At 42.1% G+C, this 25,905-nt stretch overlaps 1 protein-coding gene across 3 annotated transcripts in view; it reads right to left on the reverse strand.

Moving 5' to 3' along the window:
- Rnf130 (ring finger protein 130) overlaps positions 1–25,905 on the reverse strand; it is a 117,277-nt gene that overhangs the window by 11,438 nt on the left and 79,934 nt on the right. The window contains exons 6-9 of one of the 3 annotated variants that reach the window (XM_085694891.2): positions 23,833–23,929; positions 21,719–21,923; positions 18,533–18,626; positions 11,840–12,028 (exon numbers count right to left, since the gene is read on the reverse strand). In XM_085694891.2, the coding sequence (XP_085551017.1) occupies positions 12,013–12,028; positions 18,533–18,626; positions 21,719–21,923; positions 23,833–23,929 (412 nt within the window). In that variant the 3' untranslated portion in view covers positions 11,840–12,012. Of the gene's footprint in view, positions 1–11,839; positions 12,029–18,532; positions 18,627–21,718; positions 21,924–23,832; positions 23,930–25,905 lie in introns of those variants that run through there. The other 2 variants (XM_085694893.2, XM_085694892.2) reach the window with 2 other exon arrangements.

Consider the following 25,905-nt stretch of genomic DNA (forward strand, 5'->3'; position numbering starts at 1 on the left):
GAGACAGGGTTTCTCTATGTAACAGCCCTAGCTATCCTGGAACTAGCTCTTGTAGACCAGGCTGGCCTCAAAATCACAGAGATCTGCCTGCCTCTGCCTCCCGAGTGCTGGGATTAAAGGTGTGCGCCACCACTGCCCAACCTGAAAAAACTTTTTACGAGAGGCTTTTCATTTTTAATAACAATGATTTTTGAAGGGCAAGTTCCAAATTTTGACAAAATCTAATTTATTGGCTTCTTTTCCTTTCGCAGCCTGCATGCACTGTTGTCAGTTTCAGGGAATCCTCACCAGTCCTGAGGTTATTGAGACCTTCTCCCGTGACATCATCTGGAAGTTTAGAGTTTACTTATGATGTCTGAATCAGGAGGAATTAAGGGTTGGAGTTCCATTTTAAGCACACAGCCATGGGACCCCTGAGATGCCTCAGCTGTAGAGTACAGTAGCTCACAATGTGCTGGCCCTTCCGCTTTAGGAGATCTGATGCCCTCTTCTGGCCTCTCTGGGTACCACATGCACTTGGTGCAAAGACGGATGGAGGCAAAATACCTATACATAAAAAAAGATCTGTATCTTAAAAACCAGGACTAATTCAAAGAAGCTTACTGTACAAAGTGGCTTTTGAGAGTCAGGTCCCGGATAAAAAATTGGTTGTTTGTTTTCTGACCTCTCAGTCTTGGTTTCCAGTTCAACCTGCACAACCTAACAGTATAAAACAGTGTAACGTGTTTTCAGGTGGTAAATGTAAGTGCCTTCTGCTCTGCAGGAAGAACTAGAACCACTAGAAGCCGGAAGGAGCTGACATTTTCCGTCAGGTCAGCTGACAGCATGTGACCTGTTCCTCTCCCTAGCTGGTCAGAACAGGGCTCACGCTCATGTGTGGTGGAGCACACGCTTATTATGCACGAGGCCCTGGGTTGAATCCTTAGCACCTAAAAAGAGAAGAAACTAAGAATGTCCACATTTAGTTCACTAACCTTACCTGCCAACCAGATTCCTTGAAAAGACACACACACGTGGACTCACACACACATGCATGTGCACACATGCTCACTCACATGTGCACACACACTCATACATGCACACACTCACAGATACACAGACACATGGGCACATACACACACATACACAGTACATTTCAGAGACGGTTGAGCCTGCTTCTGCCAAGGATGTAGAGTACTCTTGACCCTTTTCTTGATTTTGTTGCTGTTGTTGGCTACATGATGTTATTGAGGAATGTGCAAATCTTATGAATTTCCATAAAGACAGAACACCCTGAGGTCAAAAAAACAGAACGCTACTAGCGCCCTGCAAGTCCCTCTAGGACCTCCATTATTAAAGCCTCTCCTTTCTCCTCAGGGAACACCATGTCTAGACTCTTCTTCTTTCTTCCTTTTTTAAAGAAAGGCAAATTATCAGTCTCTCTCTTTTCTTTCCCAAACCCCTTCCTTCAGTTTTAAAGGGCAGCGCTTGCTATGTGGTCCAGGTCTTGAACTCTGAGTGCTGAGATTACAGGTTCTCTCCTAGGCCTGCTGGCAGTCCTGTTTCTTCTGAGTTAGTCTTTAGGATATAACTTTCAGGAACCTTCTCCCAAAATATTGTATTCTGATAATTTTTAAATTGTAATGTGGACCAATTTATCTATCACATCTTCTGGTTGGTACTTTTAAGTATTTATTTATTTGGTTAAGGTAGGCCCTGACTTGGCCCTGGCTGTCCTGGAACTCATTATGTAGACCAGGTTAGCCTCAAACTTACTGAGATCTGCCTGCCTCTGCCTCCCACGTGCTGAGACTCAAGGCCTGCACCATCATGCCCATCTCAGTTTGTGCTTTTTAAAAGTTATGAGTAGCTGGGTAGTAGTGGCGCACACCTTTATTCCCAGCACTCGGGAGGCAGAGGCAGGCGGATCTCTGTGAGTTTGAGGCCAACCTGGTCTACAAGAGCTAGTTCAGGACAGGCCCCAAAAGCTACAGAGAAACCCTGTCTCAAAAAAACAAAAAACAAAACAAACAAACAAAAAAAGTCATGATTAACTCTTTGCTTACAACCAAAGTTTCTGAAGACACTCAATTCTACCTCTGGAAGCTTCACTGTTTAGCCTTTCACATTTAGGCCCCATTGTTCATTTCAGTTAAAATTCTCAAGTATGGTAGGAATTCAGATTCACTTTTCCTTGTACAGCCAATGTAGCACCACCTTGCACAGGCCCTCCGGATCCCATCCCACAGAGTCCCCACTGTGCAGTTGCTCAGGAGTTACTCTCCAGGTCTGTCCTTGAGTCAGCACTGCTTTTACCTTCTCCAAGTTAATTATGTTTCTTCTGTTCAGTCACCTTGAATATCTCAGTAATGCACAGTGGCTTTCTGTGGAGAAGTGCTGCATTTTTTCTCAGATAGATTTCTTCATATGGTGTCTATTTGATACTCTTGTAAACATATCTTTTTAAAATTTTATTTTTAATTGCTTATTGTTGGTATACTATTTTAAAAAGACAGGCTCTTGCTGACTGGGTGTAGAACTGCTGGGTCAGATGGCCCTCCTCCCTCAGTCTGGGCAGCTGGTTCATGCCACTTGGCCTGGTACCAAAGTATAACTGACTCTACTAAATTAGCTTATTTTTAAAAGGGTCTGTAGGCTTTGCGGGATTTTTCTCCTTAAGTTGTCTGTGGATGGTAGTAGTTTTATTCCTTCTTACTTGCTCCTTTCATTTCTCTCTCTCTCTCTCTCTCTCTCTCTCTCTCTCTCTCTCTCTCTCTCTCTCTCTTTCTTGGTTTTTCAAGCAGGGTTTGTCTGTTTACCTTTGGAGCCTGTCCCGGAACTCGCTCTGACTGTTCTGGAACTTACTATGTAGACCAGGCTGTCCTTGTCACAGAGATCAGCCTGCCTCTGCCTCCTGAGTGCTGGGATTTAAGGCGTGCGCCACCACCGCCCGGTTAATTTCTTTTTCTTGCCTTACCACAGTGGCTAACACTGCCAATGGGTGGGGAAAGAGCCAGTTCAGACCCTTACTTAGAGTCTGAAGGGTCGTGTTTTCAGCACGAAGCTTCCAGTTGATTTTAAACACATTGCCAGGTTCAGAGAGTGCTCTAAAAGCGCTTTGCTCTTCATCACTAAGAGCTCTTTTACATTCAAGATCTGGCATGTGTGGACAGTGGTAGTTTTATTCCTTCTTACTCTTCACTTGCTGCACCCTTTATTTCTTTTCTTTTTGCTTTTTTTTTAAGGTATTAGTGAATTACCATGTGCTGTTTAAGCATAGGGAGACGCTGTCTCTGAAGGTGCGGTTGCCACACACCTGCCCCCTTGTCCAGGACTGGGGGAGGGTGCCTTTCTGAAAAAGGGAAAGGAGGGCAAGGGAGAGTGAGGATGTCATATCCTTGGGCACAGGATAAATAGTTAGACTTAGTAAAAACACTGTATTGAACATGACTGGGGTAGGGGAGGTGTTCAAGAGTCCCCAGGCTTCTGCACAAAGCATAAGAGACTCAGTTACTGTATGTCCCAGCTGTTTGAAAGCGTCACGCAGGAGAGGATGCTTTGTCTGGTCAGACACTCTAGCGGACTGCTTGGTGCCCAGACTTTCCCATGCGGGTCTGCCGGACGGGGAGAAGTTTCCGATCAGATGTCTGTCCTGACATTCACTGTTTGCTTTCTTCCCTCCTGCCAGCTGTATACTCAATACATTAATTTGGAATGGAAATTGCAGTTTTATGGGTCATTCTCTCTATAAAACAGCTTGGAATTTTATGATTTTCCCCCTGTAAATATTAAGATTAAAAACACGACTTTCCACCCCTCCTCCCCGGACAATGAGTTCAAACATACACATTTTCAAAGAAATAAAACCAAAGATGGCCATGTATGGTGGTACATGGTTGTAATCCCAGCACTTGGGAGGCTGAGGCAGGGCTGCTGCCAAGTCAAAGTCAGTTGGGATAGCAGCAAACCTCTATCTCAAAAGAAACACACACACTCACACACACACACAAACTCTTAGGTTCTCCTACTTACATGTTGTCAAAATTCTTTCCGCTAATACTTTGTTTAAAACACCTGAATCTTGGGAGCTGGGGTGGCTGTTTTTCCAGAGGGCTTGGATTTGACTCCCATCACCCACATGGAAGGTCATAACTACCTGGAACTCCAGTTCTAGAGGATCCAATACCTTCTGTCCTCTGTGGGCAACAGGCATGCAAGTGGCATACAGATATAAAACACCTACCTACCTACCTACCTACCTACCTACCTACCTACCTACCTACCTATCTATCTATCTATCTATCTATCTATCTATCTATCTATCTAAATTTAAAAACCATTTGCATCTATATTTACAGATTAGCCTGTTCTCCCATTCTCTCTACCTGAACTGCTGTTAATGGTGCTGGTGCTGTGCTCATTACAAAAACATGTGGGAAGTTTTCCTTTCCCTACTCTTCCTTAATTGACACAAAGAATTCTCCAGTGAAATCTTCTAAATCTTAGATTTTCTTTGAGGAATGATTTTAACTTGTGGGTCCAACTTAGATGTTGGTGGGTTTAATTTCCTAATTCTCCTATCAATTTTGATATTTGTTTTGAAGTGCATTTATCAACATTTAATTTTCAGATTTGATTGACAAAATTCTCATAATCATTTTAAAGATTTTCATTTTTTTATTAATGTGTTTGTATCTGTATAAGTGTATGCCACAGGAGTGCAGGGGCCCAGAGAGGCCAGAGAGGGCATCAGATCCCCAGAGCCGGAGTAAGCGGTAGCTGTGAGCTGGGAATGTGGGCCCTCCGGGTGAACACGGAGTGCTGTTAGCTGCTGCTGCAGTTCCCATCACAACTTAAAAAACAACTGTGATAAAAAGTACTAACAGGCCTGGTGGTGATGGCACACACCTTTAATCCCAGCACTGGGGAGGCAGAAGCAGGAGGATCTCTGAGTTCAAGGCCAGTCTGGTCTACAAAGTAAGTTCCAGGACAGCCAAGGCTACACAGAGAAACCCTGCTAAGGTGATCATTAACAAACATGTCAGTGTTTCTTGAGTACTTTTACATATAAAACACTATTGTGAAGGGAGTCTCTGGATTTCTTCAGCCTGCAAACCTGAAACTCTGTACTCATCCAACAGTTCTCCATTTTCCCTCCCAGAACTCTCCATCATCTCTAGTCTCCTGTTTCTTTGTAGTTTTTGATGTGTGCACGCTGTACTGATGTGCTTTCATTCCTAGTATTGGGTATCTGTGCCTCCTTGGTCAGGATGCTAATTTCATTACCATTTTAAAGAAATGCCTTTATGCTTGGTTTGACTGCATTTGTTCTCCATTTGTTCATCTATAGTCTTTATAGTTCATTAGATTTAGTTTGTTGTTCTTGAGAGAAACACCTAGAACATTGGCTTCTAGTCTTTCTGGACTCATGATCAGGTTTCTAACATAAATAACTGCATGATACAAGTTTTAAGACATTACTAGTATTTTAACCATCACTTAAAATTATACACGATTACCTTTGCTGTTGTCTTTTTCCTGAATTTCTATTTGTAATAATTTTTCTTATGTATAAAGATTTTTTGTTTTTGATGAGGTCATCTATGTAGCCAGGATCCTCCTACCTCAGCTTCTCAAATGCTGGGGTTGCCTGTCATGCTTTGCCCAATTCAATCTAAGCCATAACTGTCTATACCTTAGAGTGTCTAGTGACCTAGTGACAATAGCTTCTAACACAATCAAAATTTAAAAATTCTTTGGTTTTTCACATACTTCAGATAAAGCAGATCCAAGGTTGTTTCCACTTTTTTTGATGAAATTAAAAACATCACAAAGTGAAGGCAACCAGTCTTCTGCTCAGTGGTATCCCATAAACCCACTATAAAACTCAAAGATTTGGCAAAGTTTAAGAATTAGTTTGGAAAGGCTAGGGAGTGAAGTCAGTTTGTAAGAGTGATAAGCTAGCATGCGATGGAGCCCTGGGTTTGAGCCCTACCATTGGGAGAAAGAGGGTAGGAAGCTCAGCTCAAGCTTACCCTTGACTACTATCAAAGTTGAAACCAATCTGGACTCCCTGAGGCTCCAATTCAAAACAACAAAAGCAGCCCCAAACCTTTCACTATGGAAACACTCTGGAATTTAACAGTGGCTTACAAGTTTATTGTCTTGGCTTTTCTTTAAACAACAACAACAACAACAACAAAAAACCAACCAACCAAACAAACAAAAAACTAAGCCAGGTGGTGATGACGCACACCTTTATTACCAGCACTTGGGAGGCAGAGGCAGGCACATCTCTGTGAGTTCAAGGCCAGCCTGGTCTCCAAGAGCGAGTTCCAGGACAGGCTACAAAGCTACACAGAGAAACTTTGTCTCAAAAAACCAAAAACTAACCAAACAAGCCAAAAAACAAAATAACCAAGTAACTAATGCTCAAATCTGCTTTGATCCTCACTTTAGAAAGGCTACCGGGATACTAACTACAAGCCCTGCTTCTGGTCTGGTAAAGGCACAGGATCATAGGTGGAAATGCTGTTTTATCACCGTGCCTTAGGGCTGCTGGCTACCACCTGGGTGGAAAGCTTCCTCATATCAAGTAGTGGGAGCTGAGAGCGAGCCTTCGCAGGAGTCTAAGCATTGGCTATGCATTCTCCTCAACACACGGACCTCTTGGTCTTTCGTGGTGATGAGCTCTGCTCAGTCTACCACGTTCACTATGTGAACTGGAAGGAAAGGCAGTGGATCCGGATGGTCCCAGGGCCTTTCTTAGGCTGAATATGCCCGGCAAGGCTTTTCCCTTTTCAATAATAGGAAGGTGTAAGGTGTCTTTCTCTGTCCTGCCAGCCAGCTTACAAATAATGAACAGAAACTTTTAATGAGTTATGAAGGCTTGGATTCTACCTATACCTCCTGCCTAGCTATTGGCCATGCGGCTTTTTATTACACCAGTCACAGCAATTACCTTCACACAGTATACAAATATCCCACAACGGGAAGGACTCTGCAGGAACAGTTTATTTTCCCCAACTCCCCCCTCAAGACAGGATTTCTCTCTGTAGTTTGTCTCGGAACCAGGCTGACCTCTTAACTCACAGCGATCTGTCTGCCTCTGTCTCCCGAGTGCTGGGCTTAAGGGTGTGCGCCACCATGTCCTGGCCATTTTACTTTTTTATAATGGAAGGAAATGCAGACACTACTGAGTCACACCATATACCAGGCACCTTCACAAACACCATCTTCCCAAACTTCCACGCCCTGTATGCTGCTACAGTAGCATTTACTCACTGGTGAGGAGACTGAAGCTGGAGAAGGCTTAGCAAGCCAGGCAGGGGTCCAGCCCCGGCACATCCTTGTCTGCTGTACATTCTAATGTGCAGATTAAATCAACATAGAGTACACACTGGTTTGCGGTAAACTTTAGCTTGGGGCACAGGTAAAGCACTCGGGGGCTGGACAGGAGCCTAAAGCCACAGGCTTCTGCTGCTGTCCGTCCCTATTTCCAAATGTGAGAGTCCCAGACCAAAGCAGAGGGGCAACACATTCACACTCACAAGTAAACAGAGTGAGTGGACAATCACAGGTTAATTAAAAAAATTCTTTTGGTTGTTTGTTGCTATTAAATCCTATTCTTAAACTCTTCCTAAAACTCTTCATAATTGGAAAGGTAAAATGTTAAGGACATTTTCGGGTCTTTATTCTGCATTTAAAAAATGATTTCTCGCCAGGTGGTGGTGGCACACACCTTTAATCCCAGCACTCGGGAGGCAGAGGCAGGTGGATCTCATGAGTTCGAGGTCAGCCTGGTCTACAAGAGCTAGTTCCAGGACAGGCACTAAAAACTACAGAGAAACCCTGTCTCGAAAATTAAAAAAAAAAGGTTTCTCAATGGGGCTTGATTTCTCCAGGCTTAGTGGCTACAGCTGCCTGTGGCCAGACATTGGATTAGGAGACTCGGTAAGCTTCTCTTTAGATATGCTTACCAACTGAAGTCAGGGTTTCCTTGACACAGTATTCTTTTTTCTGTGTGTGGAGGAAGATGGTTTGAGACAGGATTTCTCCATGTAGCTCTGTCTGTCCTGGAACTTGCTCTGTAGACCAGGCTGACCTTGAACCTGGAGATCCCCGTGCCTCTGCCTCCCAAGTGTTGGGATTAAAGGCTTTCACCACCACCAATGACACAAAGTATTCTTTAAAAACAGTTATTTTTTGGTTAGAAAAAAGAAAGCAAAAACAATTTGTGCTTTACTCATTACAAAAGCTTCCCCAAGAATTTAGAGCCAAAATAATCATTCCATCTTAAATATGGTTACTTTCTTAGTTTAAAAATAGTAAACAACAAATTATTTTATATATTAATTCTATTCACATAATGTCTACTAAATATAAACAACTTCATTTTGATGCTAATTCTATATTGGGTTTAAAGGAACAAAAGCCACATCCCACTCCCACCCCCCCTCCGCTGCCGCCCCCAAGGTTTCTCTGTGGGACAGTCCTGACTGCTGACTGTCCTGGAATGGATTCGGTAGACCAGGCTGGCCTTGAACTCACAGAGATCCACCTGCCTCTGCCTCCCGAATGCTGGGATTAAAGGTGTGCGCCACCAGTGCTCAGTCAAGAGCCACATTTTAATGCGCAACACACACACACACACACACACACACACACACACACACACACCACTTTCTTGATTACTGAGATCATGATTAGAACATGAAAATATGATGCCAATTAAATATCAAAAGCTACAAAAATAGCAGGTTCTTATCTCAATTACTGATGACTACCTTTCCAGTCTCAACCTTTGAACATACTCCTTTTCAGTTTTTAGTTTTTGGCAAAATTATGCACCTGGCTTGAACAGTACTTATGGGATGGTAAAGTCTTAGAACATGTGGAGAGGAGTCTATTAAACTAGCAGAGCCAGCGACACTGCCACCCGAGGCCCTCCACCTCCTGATGACTATCTGAAAGGGAACAGCTAATAACAAATGAGAAGAAACGGGAAAGGCAGAATTACTTTACTTACTTTGATTTCCACTGGGATGCATTAGGTGGCAAGGACTATACTATTAACTCACACACACACAAAACACTGCCAAGAGGAACTAACTGTACTGGGGAAGATGTCAGCTCAACAAACCCTTCTGTTAAGAGAATAGGTCAGCTGACAGCTGTGCCATCAAGAAGGCCTTTAGCCAGTGACATTCAGGTGTAGGGACGTAACGAACACACTGCATGAGTGACACTTCTCCAATTCCATACGCACGGCAAAAGAATCACAAAGTACATAGAGCAAAATCTAAGAGGATGGAAGGGAGAAGCCTAGAACTTAACGAAAGCAGTTGAACCCTCAAACTAACCTTTCTCAGCTGGTAGAACAGACAGAAGAGGCATGGAAAGACTAGAACTGGACGCATCAACCAAGCAGACATACAGAGCACCGTGCCTGGTCACGGCAGAACACAGGTTTTCTCGGGGGACACGAGCACCCTCTGCGACAGATGCAGTGTGCTAGTAAGGAAGTCCCGGAACATTCAACAGGTTAAAATCACAAAAACTTTCATCTTCTCCAACCAACTAATAGATTTGGAAGAACTGAAGATGAAACTGGAAATTTGTGACAGATTTGGAAGGGTTTAAACAATATAACTGCTAAATAATCGGTGTGTCAAAGAAATCACAGGGGAGAGATTAGCAAATAGAAATAAATACGGTTAGGCGAAATAGTACTTGGGGAAGATTTTTGGCTACGAGCATTTATATTTTAAGAAGAAGCCAAACATGCACTGGTAATCCCACCTCCTCAGGACTCTGAGACAGAAGGGTCTCTGAGTTTATGAGTTCCAGGTAGACCTGGACACACAGGCAGACTTTGTTTCCAGACAAAACAAAAAACTCTTCAAAGACTGAATATCAATAACCTAATCTTTCACTTTAAAGGAAGAGAAACAAGCCAGTGTCCTGGCGTACATCTTTAATCCTGGCACTCGGGAAGCAGAGGCAGGTGGATCTCTGTGGGTCCGGCCTGGTCTACATTCAGGGTTCCAGGCCAATCAAGGCCAGGACAAGAGGTGGAGAGGACGAGAGACTGAGTGAGGGAGCACTAGGGACTACAGGAGCACAGCCCTGTGAGAACACCATTAAACCTGACCCTTCCCAGGAAGAACAGCCTGGTCCATATGGGTTCACAACATCTAAAGAATTACCATCAGCTCTTACACGCTTCCAAACTATAGAAGACACTTGGGAGGCCAGCATTGCAATAATACCAAAGCAGAACAAAGATAAACAAAGGAAACCTTAGACCAGCATCTCTTATAAAACCGAAGAAGCCATCAGCAAAATCCTAGCAAACTGGACCCACACCATAAACTGATCCTTATGGTGGGATTATCCACAGCTGCGCTGGTGGTGCAGCTGATGATTCACAGCGACTGCAGGTCTGAGGTCATCCTGGACTGCACGGTCAAATCCTGTCTCAAAAAAGGTCAATATCGTGTACTATGTTAATATGGGACAAAATGCCACAAGATCATTGCAAGAGACAAGGAGACAAGTGACACCCTAAAGAATCGGCATCTAAAAGTTCTGTGATAAAAACACCCAATACTCTAGGAATATATTACTTTCTCAACTTCATGGAGGGTAAACAATCTAAGAGACTCCTATAGGGAACTTCACACTCAATGCTGACAAACTGAAATCTCCCTTCGGCCACCAAGATCGTAACAAAACATGAAAATCAGTTCACATCCTTTATATTCAACCACTTGGTAACATGAGGTTCTGCCTAAGGACGAACAAGCAAGAAAATAAAATAGACTGTACAAGATACATAAAAGACCCCTATGTTCAAATGACATAATCTTGTACATAGAAAATCCTAAAGAAAAGATTAGTTATGTTCATCAAGTTTGCAAAAACAGCATACAAAAACAAATCACATTCCTAAAGGAATGAAATATTGCTACATGATACAACATAGGTGACCCCTGAATACACTGAGACCGAGATATAAAAGACTATATATATATATATATATATATATATATATTATGACTGTACTCATATGAAGTGCTCAGAATAGGTACACAGAGAAACATGCAGTAGACTTATAGCTCTTTGGACTGGCAGGAGTGGGCAGTTCCGTTAGCAGGTGTGAAGTTTCCTTGTGGGTGATGAAATACTCTCGAACCAAGAGACCTGTGACAGTTGCACGGCCTGTGCATACCCACAGAAGCATGGTATTTCAGGGATGCTAAAGTGGAAGGCCAAGAATTTACCGCTCAAGAGTTTACAGATGTTTTACAAATGCCCACCATCCTTTAAGCATGCAACATGACAAAACAGCACAATATTTTCTTCAATAAGGCAACCATGTTTCAGAACTACACGTTGAAATAGCTCCTGATTACACTCCTGAAATGTGTAAAAATGTACACGTTAAGTAGAAGGAGCATCTCGGTTTGGAAGTCCTTACAACCCTCTCCTTCATCCCACAAATTAATTTATTGAGCACATACTACATGCAAAGCACACTCCCAGGTATTAGGGATACAATAGGGGAGCAACAGTTCAAAGTTCTCAATGTGGAGCTAAAGTCCTAGTGAAGGCGCATGGATCACACACAAAGGAAGAAGTGACCAGAGCGGATGTGCATCCTTTAGGATGAAATGGAGTAACCCATTAGCTAAGCACTAAGGAAGCAGTGTTACACAGGATGTCTCAGCTCTGCTCAGGTTAAATACCAGCAGCCATGTTGTCCCTGCCCTCTTATAAAGTCACGAGCACATCCTATGTGTGGTATCAAAATTAGCCTCTGAAACATATGTTGGTAAAAGACACTTGCACACGGTACTTTTATTTTATTATTTATTTATTTTAATACAAAGCTTTGGCATTAGCAATTTTATGAAAAAATAAAATGTACTAAAAATAAATGCTTGTGTGGCATGATTGGTAAATGATGCACAAAAATAGGTTCTTTTTTTCCTTCAAGGCAATCAGTCAGAAAGCAGTGTTTTTCCTTCTTCAAAACCATTCTACCCTATGGAATAAAAGGGAAAACAGAGATCATTAATTAGTTAAAGGGTAGTTGTCAACCTAAAACAAAAGAGATGTGATCCTAACTACAGGGTGGCCTGGGGCTGTCCCCAGCCCTAGTGTCTGCCTGAGACGAGCAGTTCCCGAGTGGCCATTTGAGCAGCTCGTCATTTTAGAAGTGCTTTAATATTCCCAAAATGAAAACAGGAAAAGTCAGGCTAACAGTCTAACACACAGGAGTGGCTGGGATCCTCCACTCCCAGCCAAATCTCCCGCAATCTCAAGCGGGTTTTGAGCTGCTGATTTTACTGCTCTTTCCATTCTGGACTGTCAAGGCTACAGAAGGAGCTGGAAAGCAAACTTTCTGTCCCAGGAGTCTCTCAGGTGTTGGGCGCACTGAGTGTTATCTTAATGTCCGGGTAACAGGTGTTAAAGAGTGCCTGCAGTCTTCTGAAAAGTTTCTTGGTACCCCCAGAATCCTGTTGTCTTCTTTGTAGCTCCTGGCCCTATGAGACCACTCCAGCTTTCTGGTCTTTTGCACTTGACTTATTCCCTAAGCAGGGGCTCTTAACCTTCATGTCTGGTTCACTTCCACTGCCTGAATCATGCCGTCAGTTCTGATACTTCCTCTGTGCTGGTGCTTCAAACCACCACACAACTCTCCAAGGCCTCTGCATTTCCTCTCAACCATGTGATGATTTCTTCCTTCAATTTCGACTTTTACCTAACTTTCTGTCTGTCTCTATTCTCTACCTTCAAAGAAACATCTCAGCCACCATGAAAAACCTCAGATACTCCCCACTGTTAGTAAGAATAAGGTCTCAATTCTGTGGTCTGCCTGTTCCCAGTGCTACTAACTCCTTCCCGTGGATACATCAAACCACAACACTCCCCAAACCTGCTCTGCTTCCCCTCACTCTGTGCCCCTTTCTCTTGGAAGGTTCTTCGGTGCAAAATCAGCAGCTCTCTTGGGTGTGGCCCAAAGTGCACAGTGCTCCTCCCTGTTTGCTTACTCACTTCTAACTCCTGCAAGGAAGATCATGCCTCTGAACTCATCCGCTATTCCAGTGAGGCTAGTGCCTATGAGCGCTGAAGCACGGCATTAAAATGATTAAGGGAGCTAGCCAACTTCTGGAAAAAGCTCTGGTGTGAACTCCAGTCACTTTTCATAAGCACCTCTGCTTATTTCTCACTGTTCCCACTGACGGTGCTACATCTTCCTTGTAGTACCTCCTCAGAAAAACTGGATATTATAAGATAGACGGGCTTCTTAGTGCCACCATAACATTAGGTGCTTCTGAGAAGAAGGAAAATGGCCACTGCAAAGACCAAAGGTAACTGCTGCTTTGCTTCTGACTCTTCTTCCAAACCATCTTCTCAGAAACTCAACTTCTCTGGTCACAATCGGAGCCCTCAGTGTTCTGTGGAGCAATCAGGGCTAAGCAGTGTAGAGGAGTTGGGAGCAAAGGCATTGGCCTGCATCCCACTGTCCTCCCCAATAACCTATTAGGGACCACTCGACTCCTCTGAGACTCAGTATTATTACTCTGTGTCTAAACATACTAGAGATTGGCTAAAACAAAATAAATATGACAAGAGGGAAGAAGACCCACTCCAAGAATACACCTCAGAAAGTAATGTTAAGTATTCTTGGTAACATAAAAAACAAAGATGGATGCTAGTCTGATCAAGAGTATTTGACTAAAAGAGCCTCTTTTGTTTTAGTCATGTATGAGGGAGGGCTAGGTCACAAAGTCAGACAGATCTCACTCTGGGAGATGGTGAAAAAGAAGTCTGGAAACTATAGTGGTATATTCTTCAGGAAATTCTGCTTTTGAAATTCAAAGTCCAGAAAGAGGCAACTAGAAAGCAATCCTAGTCCTAGTCATATGGGCTCTGAGTCCACCTAACAGCTATGTGACTCAAAGGGAGGCCTGCCTCTCACAGCTCTGAACTGTAGCTTCTGGAGAGTTTATTAGCTCATCAGTTGTTCATATGGACAACTCTGCCCAAGAGAAGTTGTTTTCTTCATTGAATCCAGTCCTCTGTGATGCCTCAGGGTTCTAGAACTACAGCAAACCTTCACTCTTTCCGCACTGGTTGTGCAGTATGAGGCTGCTGTGAGCACAAAGGAATGTGCAGCCCACAGCAGATCCTCCTTTCTCCGGCACTACTTGAGACAGACACCTTGAGACACCTCTACCGTCTTCTTCCTCCGCTCTAAGCAAAGCATCTCCAAGATGTCTAATGACTCTATTTTCGGACCTTTTATAACAACACTCTGCTGATCTGCCAGTGTCTAAAACAGAAGCCTAACTAGTTGGCTGTGGTGGTGTACTCCAGAAAGCAAGAGTAATGAACAGAATTAGGAAATACTCAGTATAGTGAAAAACAACATCATTACTGCTTTTAACTGGTTGATAAATGTCTACAACAACACCTAGAAAGCTCACCAGAACTATCAGTGAGGTACGGGATCCATCTACCTGCTGAAGAGTCCAGAAGCCGGGACTTCTCAGTATTAGATCCCAGCACAGATCTATACACTTGATCACATTAATCTCGGCACATGCATTTCCTGTTGCCCAGATCAATGAAAAAATCCTGAGTATCTGAGCTACATATCTCTGCAAATCTTAAGATGTGATTTTTTTTTTTAAAGAATCAGAGTCTATAGACTAAGAGATGGGCCCTAGATATATATTCTAACTTCCCAACTTAAAAATCTCTCCTACATCATCTACTTAAGTGTTCCTCAAATAAAAACAAGGATGAAACTAACTTTCTCACAGAGAAGGAAGGTGTTCAAATATAAACTGGCAGGTGCTGGATTTCACAAGGCTTATCTGAATAAGTAGAATGAAACTCCCGTGGAAATGATGTTCAACAGTCTTCCTGATGTAGGCACCGAGAATCACAAGGGTGAGGAAGAAGCTAAAGCCGAAGTCCTTTTGCTCTGTATTTCACTTCTTTGACCATCACCCTATTTATGCCTACAGTCTCAGATTTCCCCAGATTTGTGTGCAAGTTTTGAGGCACAGTTACAGAAGCATACCTAAAAAAGTACTCTTTCACTGAACAAAGGACCCCAAAATACACAGATTTCTGAAGCAGTCAATAGCATTGAATCCTTGGTAAATGGTACCCATGAATAAGGTCAAGACCAGTGTTGTGTCCCTGCCTTGACTGCCCCCTGGTGGTCATCAGTGTACTTACAGCAAAAAGCAAGGGGGTCTGGACCTGCCTGGGTTCTGCATGGCTGCCCTAACATCTGCCAGGCTGCCTGCTCTTGCCTACAGGGTTTGTGAATGAGCACACTGCACTGCTGAAGCTGTCAGGAAAAAAGACTGTCCTCATGGGTACTTTTGTGCTGGGGTTACTGTCAGTTTCTAGACAGTCATTAAAATGTCAACACATTTTCCCATCTGTTTATAGACAATTGGGCAAGGTTAAATCAGAATGACGGGATGATTAAAATTAGAAAGGATCCCATTTTGGCTATAAATTTATTGGCATATAAGGGAAAATGAGTATGTAGATTAAAAAAATCCATGAACAAAAAATTTAAAAATTGCTATTTTTTTTGTTTGTTTTTTGAGACAGGGTTTCTCTGTGTAACAGCCCTCGTTGTCCTGGAACTTTCTTTGTAAACCAGGCTGGCCTCAAACTCACAGAGATCCACCTGCCTCTGCCTCCCAAATGCTGGGATTAAAGGCATCAACCACCATGCCCAGCCTGCTAAAAAGCTTTTATCTGGAATAAAATAATTTAGGAATTTCCACCAACTTTTTAGAAACACACTGGCACAGAGTAAGACTGATCTTTATCTCCCACAATAAAATGGTCTTTTTAAAAAAAATCATGTGATTCATGTTTGCAAAAGTAACAAGACCCCCAAATCACACAGAAGCTCACAATGGAAAGAAAAACATTATAAAAATATAACCTAAGATACTCACCACTAATATTTTGGTGACTATCTTTTCATGTACCCTCAGGTGTGTACACACACAGGTGCACAGGCACGCACACACTCATTCAATTTTCTCTCTAAATGAGGTTATGGATGCTGTCCTTTAGGATGGTTTTGAAGGCAAAGAAGTAACAGTTGAATGAACAATGGCAAATCAACCATCTATAAAGGCTAATGGGAGAAGGGTTGACCAAGACATGGTTGTGACGACCCATGGCTTAGGTTCTGAGTAATGCATTTATGCATGGAACTGAAGCAGTATGACCCAGGCACTTGGGTTTCTATTTCAGCATTCTCAAAAGCATCTGATGTACAGACTGAGCATCTGGGAAGATTCCGAGTGAGAGAACCATTAAATTGTCTAGTAGTTCTACAGAAGTCCCCAGAGCATCACTATTCATTTGTACTGGCTGTTATTCATGGTTGAATTTTTAAAAATATTTAATTATATTTAATTACTTTATGTGTTGGTGTGTGTGTGTATGGTATTTGCAATGGTATGTATGTGGAGGTCAGAGGGCAACTTGCAGTAATTATTTTTTTCTTCTACAAGGTAGATTTTGTGACTGAACTCAAGGCAGGCTTAGCAGCAAACGCCTTTACCCACTGAATCATATCACCAGCTCCCTCACTGGTAAAATTTTAAGAACTGGGTTTTTTTGGACTGTGGTAGTGCATGCCTTTAATCCAAGCAGTTGGGAGGCAGAGGCTGGTGGATCTCTGTGAGTTCAAGGCCAATCTGGTCTACAGAGTGAGTCCAGGATAGCCAGAGCTATGTAGTGAGACCCTGTCTTGAAAACAAACAAACAAACAAAAAAAGAACTGGGCTTATTATCTAGCTTGGCTGGGAATAAGCAAGAGAGTGGCTGCAGACCAAACAATGAGTTCACTATGAATGGAAGTGTTTCTGAAATCATGGGCAACCCCAGCGTTCCTACACACTGTAACTAATTTCATGGACAAAGTTAAACTAATTTGCTTTATTAAAAGTAGATGGCCATCTTTGAAATTTTAAATTATGTTTATCTATATTTTTGTGTCTGGTGTGTGTGTATGTGTAGGTCAGAGGACAACTTGTGGAAGCTGGATTGATCTCAGGTCCTCTGGCTTGGCAGCGAGTGTCTTCCCTGCTGCACCACACTCCTGGTCCCAGATGGCCATCTTAGTCACAGAACTGTAGCAGAATCTCCGCCGAGCTAGTTTGGCTAACATTTATTGAGCACTTACTACGTATTAGGCACTGTGCTAAGTCCATAGCCCTATGATGTAGACTAGTCATTATTTGCTTATTTTGATGATTAAAATAATCTTCAGATAAATTAAAATGCCCAATGGAAAATGGGGTTGCTGAGTGAGAGTCAAATGTAGGTGTGACTGACTCTAGAATCTGAGCAACTGGTATCGTGTTCTGACAGAAAACTGTATCTAGCAGTGTCCACAGAAGTAGCTAGCTCCTGACTGACCTAATGGACAGGTGAAGGCTATTCATATAAAGGGTGAAGAACACCAATGTATCACAATAGCCTCTCAGCATGTGTGGGGTCACGGATGACGGAAGATATTTCCCGCAAGATTTTTGTCAACAGATCAGGTTGGAGATAGTATGTCAGGGAAGTGAAAGTTTTGTGTTTCCAAGGTTAAACATTATTAATTATTTCAGGGGATCGTTTACTGTTGACAACTTAAACTGCTACCCCATACTCCGATACGGAAAGCACACGATGTGCACCAGCAGCAAGTGTAGGCTCAAACCTGGGCACTGGTCCCGGGCTGTGCCCATCTCTATGTAGTATGAATACTCAGGTAAAAGAGAGGCCTGAATAGTAAAACAAAGGAAAACCAAACCCTTCCATTATCCTATCACTGTTGGATGCTACTTATGGGAAATCATTGCATCAAAAGGACCAAGATATCTATTCTATAGTAGCCCTCATAGCAACATGCAGCTGCTGCCAGCACTCCTAGCTCTGTGCATTCCCTGTGGGAAGGTCATCTCACCATTAAGAAGCCTGACTGGTGTTCTTCCTTGTGGAGGTCAACTTTACCTTTCTGTAACCTATCTTTTCTGCCCTTAGACAGACAGTCTATTTTGACATCTCTACCTCCCAACAGTTCTGAGAGCAGTAGATTTGCTTCCCGCTTCTTTCCTGTCCTTGACTGTAGGCAAAGGTCTTAGCATGCTACCAAAAGTTGACTAAAGCTCCTGGTAAAATCGATGAGCACACACAGAGTGGGACTATTCCTGTGACATACTAAGACTGTTCTGGTGTCCTGGCACATGCATGACGCTGTGTACTAAAGAGAGCCTCCAGAGTTTTGCTCATATATGCTGGTCTTACTGAACAAAATGAATTCCCATTCTGTGTGACTAAAAATAGATGGCTCATGAAGTTTTTTTTTTTTTTTTGTTAACTATGATCCCACCGGGATCAGCATGAAACAGGTGGGAAGCCAAGTCTCACCACCTTCATGAAAATTATTTGTTTTCTTGGGATCATCTGGCACATGCAATCCAAAAAACAATTTGTTACTTACTCATTAGCATTCAAGCTAGCTGTGGCTCTGATGATCATGTAGCAGAGCGTGAGAGCACTGAGGAGGCCAAAACTGGCAATAATAAACCATTCTTCTGTTGACAAAGGAAAGGGAGGAAATCACTCTGGGGAGAAGATTTAAGTCAAATCGATGTCAACACTTCCCTCAAATGCAACGAAGCAGACGTCAACGAAGGTGTAAGCCAAGGCTGGCTCAAGGAAGTCAAGCAGGAGGAAGTTTGCCAGAAAGCTACTAACTAGAGAAGGTTAGTGGAGTACTGGGAAAAGCTGCAAGGAGAAAGGAAAGCATGGCTCAACCATTTCTTTCAGTTTCGATCCAGAAGTACACGAGGAGTGTGACCACCAAAAGGCACAGGAAAATTATGTAGGAGAACTGTACATGGACATAGGTATCACTGTGAATTTAAATGACAGTAGAACAATCATACTTAAAATAATTTCTCAAATTTCCTTTTTGTCATTTCTGCATGATTCTAATACTTAATCTTAGAAAAGGGTTAGGAGCACGGAAGTGGGGCTCCCAAAAGTCTTAGTGTATGCTAATCAGAAAGCTGCTCCTTCAAGATACTCATGTTTGCATTTTCTCTTATCTATCAGTTCAGAGTATTCATACTAAAAAGACACATCACAGTTGTGCCAAGAAAACAGGTCCAGGACTCCTGCTGGGAAGTAAAACTGGTCCTTCTGTCTGTAAAAAGTAGGAGGGGCCGTGCCTGACAAGGTGTATAGAAGTCAAAATCAAAGTCATGCATACATGGGGATAGAGGGAGACTAAACTGGGGCCTGAGAACCAATATGACTTGCTCCAAAGTTGTAACTACAATATACTGCCAAGGATAAATGAAATTGGGAGGGTTTAACAAAGTAACCCTATAAAATTCCTCTATATCTGTAATAAGGCATGACGAATGTTCACGCACAAAGCTGTGCCTACAGGACTGCTGCTTCATTTTAACATTTTTTAGTTAGTATACAAAATAATGGCTTTCATATGACTCCATATACATAACATAGCTATTTCTTTCAAAACTTTTAATTTTCAATTATGTGTATGTGTGAGCATATGTGCCCATAGAGGCCAGAAGGTGTGGGACCCCTTGGAGCTGGAGTTATCTCATGTGGGTGCTAAGAACTGAACTTGGGTTCTCGAAAAGAGTATCAAGGGCTCCTAACAACCCCACTGGATATTTCTTAGTCTGGGTTTCATGAATTCCAAAACTGCATAAACTGTGTGTGAGCAGGCCTCTCTAGGATCCCAGGATGCTAAACTGGTTCTATGAGCTGTATCTTTGCTGTCCTGGTTGGTTTATATGACAAAATGCTTTGCAAACTCTTCATATAACACTGCAGCCACTGCTTCTTGGATACAGATTTTCTGGTCACTAGATTTAAGTCAAAATGGACACTCAAGAATCCATGTGAAATCCACTGTTTTAACCTGTGCATCTTTTTAGTTGGAAATAATGTATACTGGAATTTTTAAAATTCAAGAGATGAATTATTGTTGATGAATTATCAACAGCAAGGAGAGTAACATAATATTAATTCTTTTATTTTCTTTTTGGCTATAGCTGAGGCTAGTCTTGAATTTAAAATTCTTTTGCTTCTACCTCCTAAGTGAACGCTGGGATTACAGGCATGTGCCACTGTGCCCACTGAGCTGCCACCAAGCCCACCTTCTCATAAACCGTTGTTCACAGACTAACATTTAGAAACTTCAGTAACATCTATTTTTCTGAATCCTGAACACATATACCTATTTGTGTCTTTGCATGTGAGAAATACCATCACCACACCACCTGGCAGAGCCAAGAGTACTTCAGCAGCAGTCTCCCACTGCCGGGCATAGCACAGTGCATTGCACACAGCAGATGCTGGCTGAAGCTCCTGCAACTTGCTTATGGTAATACAGGGATTTGGAAGGAAAAGTGGTACTTTGGGTCTTGATAATCACATGAATTTTCTTTACTGGCATTATGTGTAAATTCTGATAAAGGTGGTTTTTTTTGGGTATATTTTTATCATCAAAATATTTTGTTATCAAGATGTTGAAGACGGTTCCACATAAAAATGACAAGATGTGTGCTTAATGTAGTAGGTGCTCAATAAATGCCTGGTTAACAAAGGACTTATAAAAGCGCAATTTTAAATCACCTTTATCTCCTTTCATACTGCCAGACCAAGTTTTGAAACTCTGGACCATAAAACCTAAATGCCAAAGTAGGAAAACCATGAAATGTTGCTAAAACAAGCATTGGGAAATGGTAAGAAATGAGTCACAATACATCAAAGAATAGTTTTACTTAAAACAGAATGAAAGCTCTTAGCCTTCAGACAAATGGCAACCTCTGGATGGCTCAAAACCATGCATTTCAACAAAACAGATCACAGAAGCCTTAACAAGCTATTCCATAATCTGCTTCCCCCATGTTTGTTACTGACTCCCAGAGGTAAGTGGAGCCTCCTCAGCTCTAGGCTTGAAGTCCTGGTAAGCAGCAGCATAATTAGAAAAGGCAGCACCAGAGTGGCGACGAGAGAGATGGGTGAGAGGTTGTTAGATGGAAACTGCATGTAAAGAATGAAAACAGAGAAGAGGACTTGCTTGTTACAGGATGAATGCCTTGCCTACAACACCATCCACACGCCACCAACCAACCCACTCACACTGCATACAGATGGGCACTGCCCTCACAACAGTACATTTTTGCCTATTAACAGTTCAACAATCAAGACATTTCATAACGAGCCCAGATTATTTTTTAGGTTCAAATTTTACATCAGATTTTCACCACGTTGCTTACAGCCTGGAAGATCACGGGCAGCTGTGCTCAGCATACAGTACACTAGCACTGCTGCCTGCCGGCCCACACAGCACTCCAGTGTCTCCCTTTAAAATGTCTATTTGCAATGCAACAATTTCAAAACACGGCTTACTGAACAGCTATTAAGACAAACCTTTAAACAACTATCCATACAATCACCAGCATACACATTCCTTACTATGAACAAAGTTTGTAATTCTAAACAGCTATTTAAATGTATATATTCTCTTTTTCTTTCTGAAAACTGCTGGACCACATGACTTCAACTTTCTCCTTGACAGTCACCACATGCCCAACATAGGCAGCAATGCTGTCTGGTACCTGGGAAAAGGGTCCCCACTTACTTGTTACTGCAATGTTGATTTCACCCGTCCGGGGAGTGAGCTCCCCATCTTGAGGAAGAGGCGATATGCCTGAAGTTCGCAGTGGCTCAAGGCCAAGGGAACTGTCACTGGCAAGGTCGCCGAGGGCTGATCTTCGGTTAACTGCTTGGGTTCTGGTGAGCCTTTCCATATCAAACGCTACATTATCAGTACACGGCAGATTTGGCTGCAAAATATTTCCAGATAAAAAAAAAATCATTATAAGAGCAAGTTTATAAAACACCCACTCCCAGAACTTCACCATGCTTTTTCCACATAATCACTTCTCATTTACCTGTCCATCTATCTTTCCTACTATCATTTAAGAAGCTTTCTTCAAAGAATCAGTTGATTTTCTCCCAAATGTACAAAGGAAAACCAAAATCCATAGCTTAAAACTGTCCACTGTAGCTTGGCAAAAAAAAAAAAAAAAAAAAAAAAAAAAAAAAAAAAAAAAAAGATAACCATTTGTGGTCTCAGTCACAAGCAAAGGGAGGCTAGTAGCATTTACAAAGCTGGCACATTCAGATTGAAAGTTTACTTTGTTATCTTAATGTTAAATGTCACTGTTAGCATCTACCTTCAGAGACAAAGCAAAAGCAGATCAAAGCTCAGGTCTGTAAACTGTAAGAAAATAATCTGCATCAACACCTGAGCCTCTAGCTACAGCTGAAGTCCACCCATGGAGAGGTGGGTGTGAACACTCACAGCAGAGTAAGAGGCAGCTCCTTCTGTCTGTGGAAGACAGCATATAAAAACAGAGCTCAGGAAAATGGCAGACAAAAAGAACAGCCAAGTCCAGAGCTACTGCTTCTAGGGCAAAGGAATTCTGTTTTTGAGTCTCTCAAAGTTATATATATATATATATATATAAACAAAACTAAAAGCGCAATGCAGGGCTGGAGAGATGGCTCAGAGATTAAGAGCACTGACTATTCTTCCGGAGGTCCTGAGTTCAATTCCCAGCAACCACATGGTGGCTCACAACCATCTGTAATGAGATCTGGTGCCCTCTTCTGGCATGTGGGCATACATGGAGGCAGAACACTGTGTACATAATAAATAAATCTTAAAAAAAAAAGCGCAATGTAAGAGCTGATGCTTATAGTAACGTGACATCCCAAGAATGACAACTATCATTTATTCCAGAAGGCATTCTGTCATTAGAAATGGGCAGAAGACAGGTTACTATTTTCACATGCTGGCCATATGAGACAGCATCTGCTCAACTAGTTGTACATAGAGGATGACTAGGCCTCCAGAGAACAGTTGGCAATGGTGACTTTTTTCTTTCTATTAAAAGTATATCCTGGGGGCTGGAGAGATGGCTCAGTGGTTAAGAGCATTGACTGCTCTTCCAGAGGACTCGGGTTCAATTCCCAGCACCCACATGGTACCTCACAACTGCCTGAAAATCCAGTTCCAGAGGATCTGACACCTTCACACCAATGCAATAAAATAAAGATAAATAAATCATAAAAAACAAAAAAACAAAAGTATATCCTGAATATATACTTATTGATATTTTAGTTGTGAGCCTTAGCCTTTAATGATGAGCTATCCCTCCAACCCTTTAGACCTTTCTTAAGCAGGAAATATAAGAAGTCTCCACCACTGTCAGTGTCACAGCCGACCCCAGGGCAGCACACTTGGCTAACACAGCTGTCAAGCTGCTCAAGGTTCTCTGGTGCTTTTTGGTTATCATCTTTGTTCACTGCTTGCAAGTTACTGACATGCAAAGATGTGAAAGGCAAGCTTAAGAGGGCAGAAATGTCATCATTTCGTATTATGGCAACTATAAGAAAAATTACTATTAGATCACAGTTTTCTACACCCTATTTCTTTCATGTGCCCTCCATCAGAAGCACACTCTTCAGAATAGTCTAGTATAGCTATTTACATTCTCTTCTCGTGGCCCCAAGTAGTTTAGACTTTGAAGTCACCTGGAAGAAGGGCACTGTTGTACAAAAAGATCCACGTGGCAAAGAAAGCAAGAGTATTCTAAAGAGATTTGGCCATGGCTTCTATTACGCTAGTTGCATTACACTGCATGTGGATATGATATTACACAAAGTAGTGACAAGCAGGGAACATACCACAATTCCTAGGGCTTTCAAAATGTTAAGTTTGCACATTGGGCAGGTACAGTGTTCACTAAGCCAGGGATCCACACATGACTTGTGGAAAACATGCCTAGAAAACAACAGAGAATTACGTCACAAATTACACATTGAAGCACTCCAAGGTCAAACTGGAAAGAATTAGAATTTTTTCTGCTTTAGGGGATTTCCAACACCCAAGAGAAAAACAGTGAAGCACATAAAAACACAACCTACAGAAATTCCCCTGTACCTAACAGTACTGTGTAATGAGCGTGAGAGGGAGACAGAAGCTTCAACTTATTTCTGTGCTGTGGATCCACCACAGGGTCTCACGCATGGTGTAAGTGACGGGGATTGCTGAGTTGTCCAGGATGGTCCCAAGCTCACAGTAATAAAGACTAGCTGGGACTGTAGGTATAAACTACTGTGCCCAACTTGCCTTTTCATGCCACTGAATTCCAAAAGACTTGAAGAAATCTAGGAAAATGTATTAAGAATAAAGATAATCAGACTTTATAATCAAGCTATATTTTAGAAGAATAGCTCATGTAGAAAAATGGAATTTTGGTGGGCGGCAATGGCACTTTAATCCCAGCACTCGTGAGACGGAGGCAAGTGGATCTCTGTGAGTTGGAGGCCAGCCTGGTCTATAAGAGCTAGTTCCAGGAAAGCTCCAAAGCTACAGAGTAAAGCCCGTCTCGAAATGCCCCACCCCTGACAAAAAAAAACCAACAAAACAAAAACCAAACAAAAAACCAAACAAACCCAAAAGACAAAATATTTTTGTTTCACACAGATGTTAAGTCGCAGTTAAATTAAGAGTTCTCTGGATAAATATTAGTTTTATGGAATTCAACTTAGGCTGAATATTGGTAAAAGTCAGAGGGCAGTTAGAACTCTTTTAAGATGGCGAACTGTAACTAAGAATGAGAGCATCAGTTGGTGGCTCTTGGCTGAAATGTTAACTGTTAAATGATGGGGGACAACGACACCCTCTTCTACTAGTGACAACATAAAGTCACATCCTCCTGATGGGGTCAGCCACTCAGAGAGGGTCTGTATTCTTGGAAAAGAAACTTGTTCCCATGGGAAGTCCGGAAAAGACTTTGAAGGACAGGCAAAGGTCATGCCCAAGTTCTGGTACCCTTGTACAGGAACCTGAAGAAGCTGTAACCCAACACGGGGAGCCTGGCGTGCTAGACTGACACAAAGGGCATCAACAGATTCTCAGGTAGGTTTGGAAGAAATGTTGCAGTCTGAGTTTGGGATAAAAGATAATATGAGAGATACCAAATTGGGTCATCATATAATTTTAATTTAAAACCTTGAGTGTTAATTTATAATTTAATATTTTGGTTACTATTTGAAAATAAAATTTTTAAAAAGATGGTCTAGAAAACTTTTTAGTAGAATGACAATTTCAGCCAATAATTTATGCTATCCCACAGTTTCCATTTGATGGCCTTATAACCCACTTCTTTGAAGACCAGAATCAAGATCTTGAAGTCTTGCTTTATCAGTCTAGTCTGAGACTTCCAGACAGGGCATTCTCACTCCTAAGTACCTTTAGGGGTTTTATAGGCTGGAAAGCTATCAATCCATATGGAGAATTATATTATAGAATACAATTATAGAATACAAGGTGTTATGACTTCCTCCTCCTACTTATATGGACTAAGAGTGCTCCAGAGAAAAGACAAGGTGCTTCTGAGGACTCAGCCCTTACGAGGGTCATGTGCTACTGCTCAGCAGCACTCAATGGTACCAAGGTTACTGAGCAGTGGAATACAGAACAGAGTAAGGCTGCTGCTGCTTCTTTTTAAAAGCAACATTATTATTTGTGGGTATGCACAGCATGCTCACAATGTGGGAGTCAAGAAGAAAACTTGAAAGAATCAGTTCTCTCCTACAACTATGTGAGTTCCAGCAATCAAACTCAGGTCAACAGACTGGGTGGTAAGTACCTCTATACATTAGGCTATCTCTCCAGCCCTGAACAATATTTCTTAATCTCTGCGGGGCATGCAAAGTCCTTTTAGATTTCGTCTAAACTATAGAATCTAAACT

The sequence above is a fragment of the Myodes glareolus genome, chromosome 9, assembly GCF_982192425.1.
Source record: "Myodes glareolus chromosome 9, mMyoGla1.1, whole genome shotgun sequence".
NCBI classification, from domain to species: Eukaryota; Metazoa; Chordata; class Mammalia; order Rodentia; family Cricetidae; genus Myodes; species Myodes glareolus.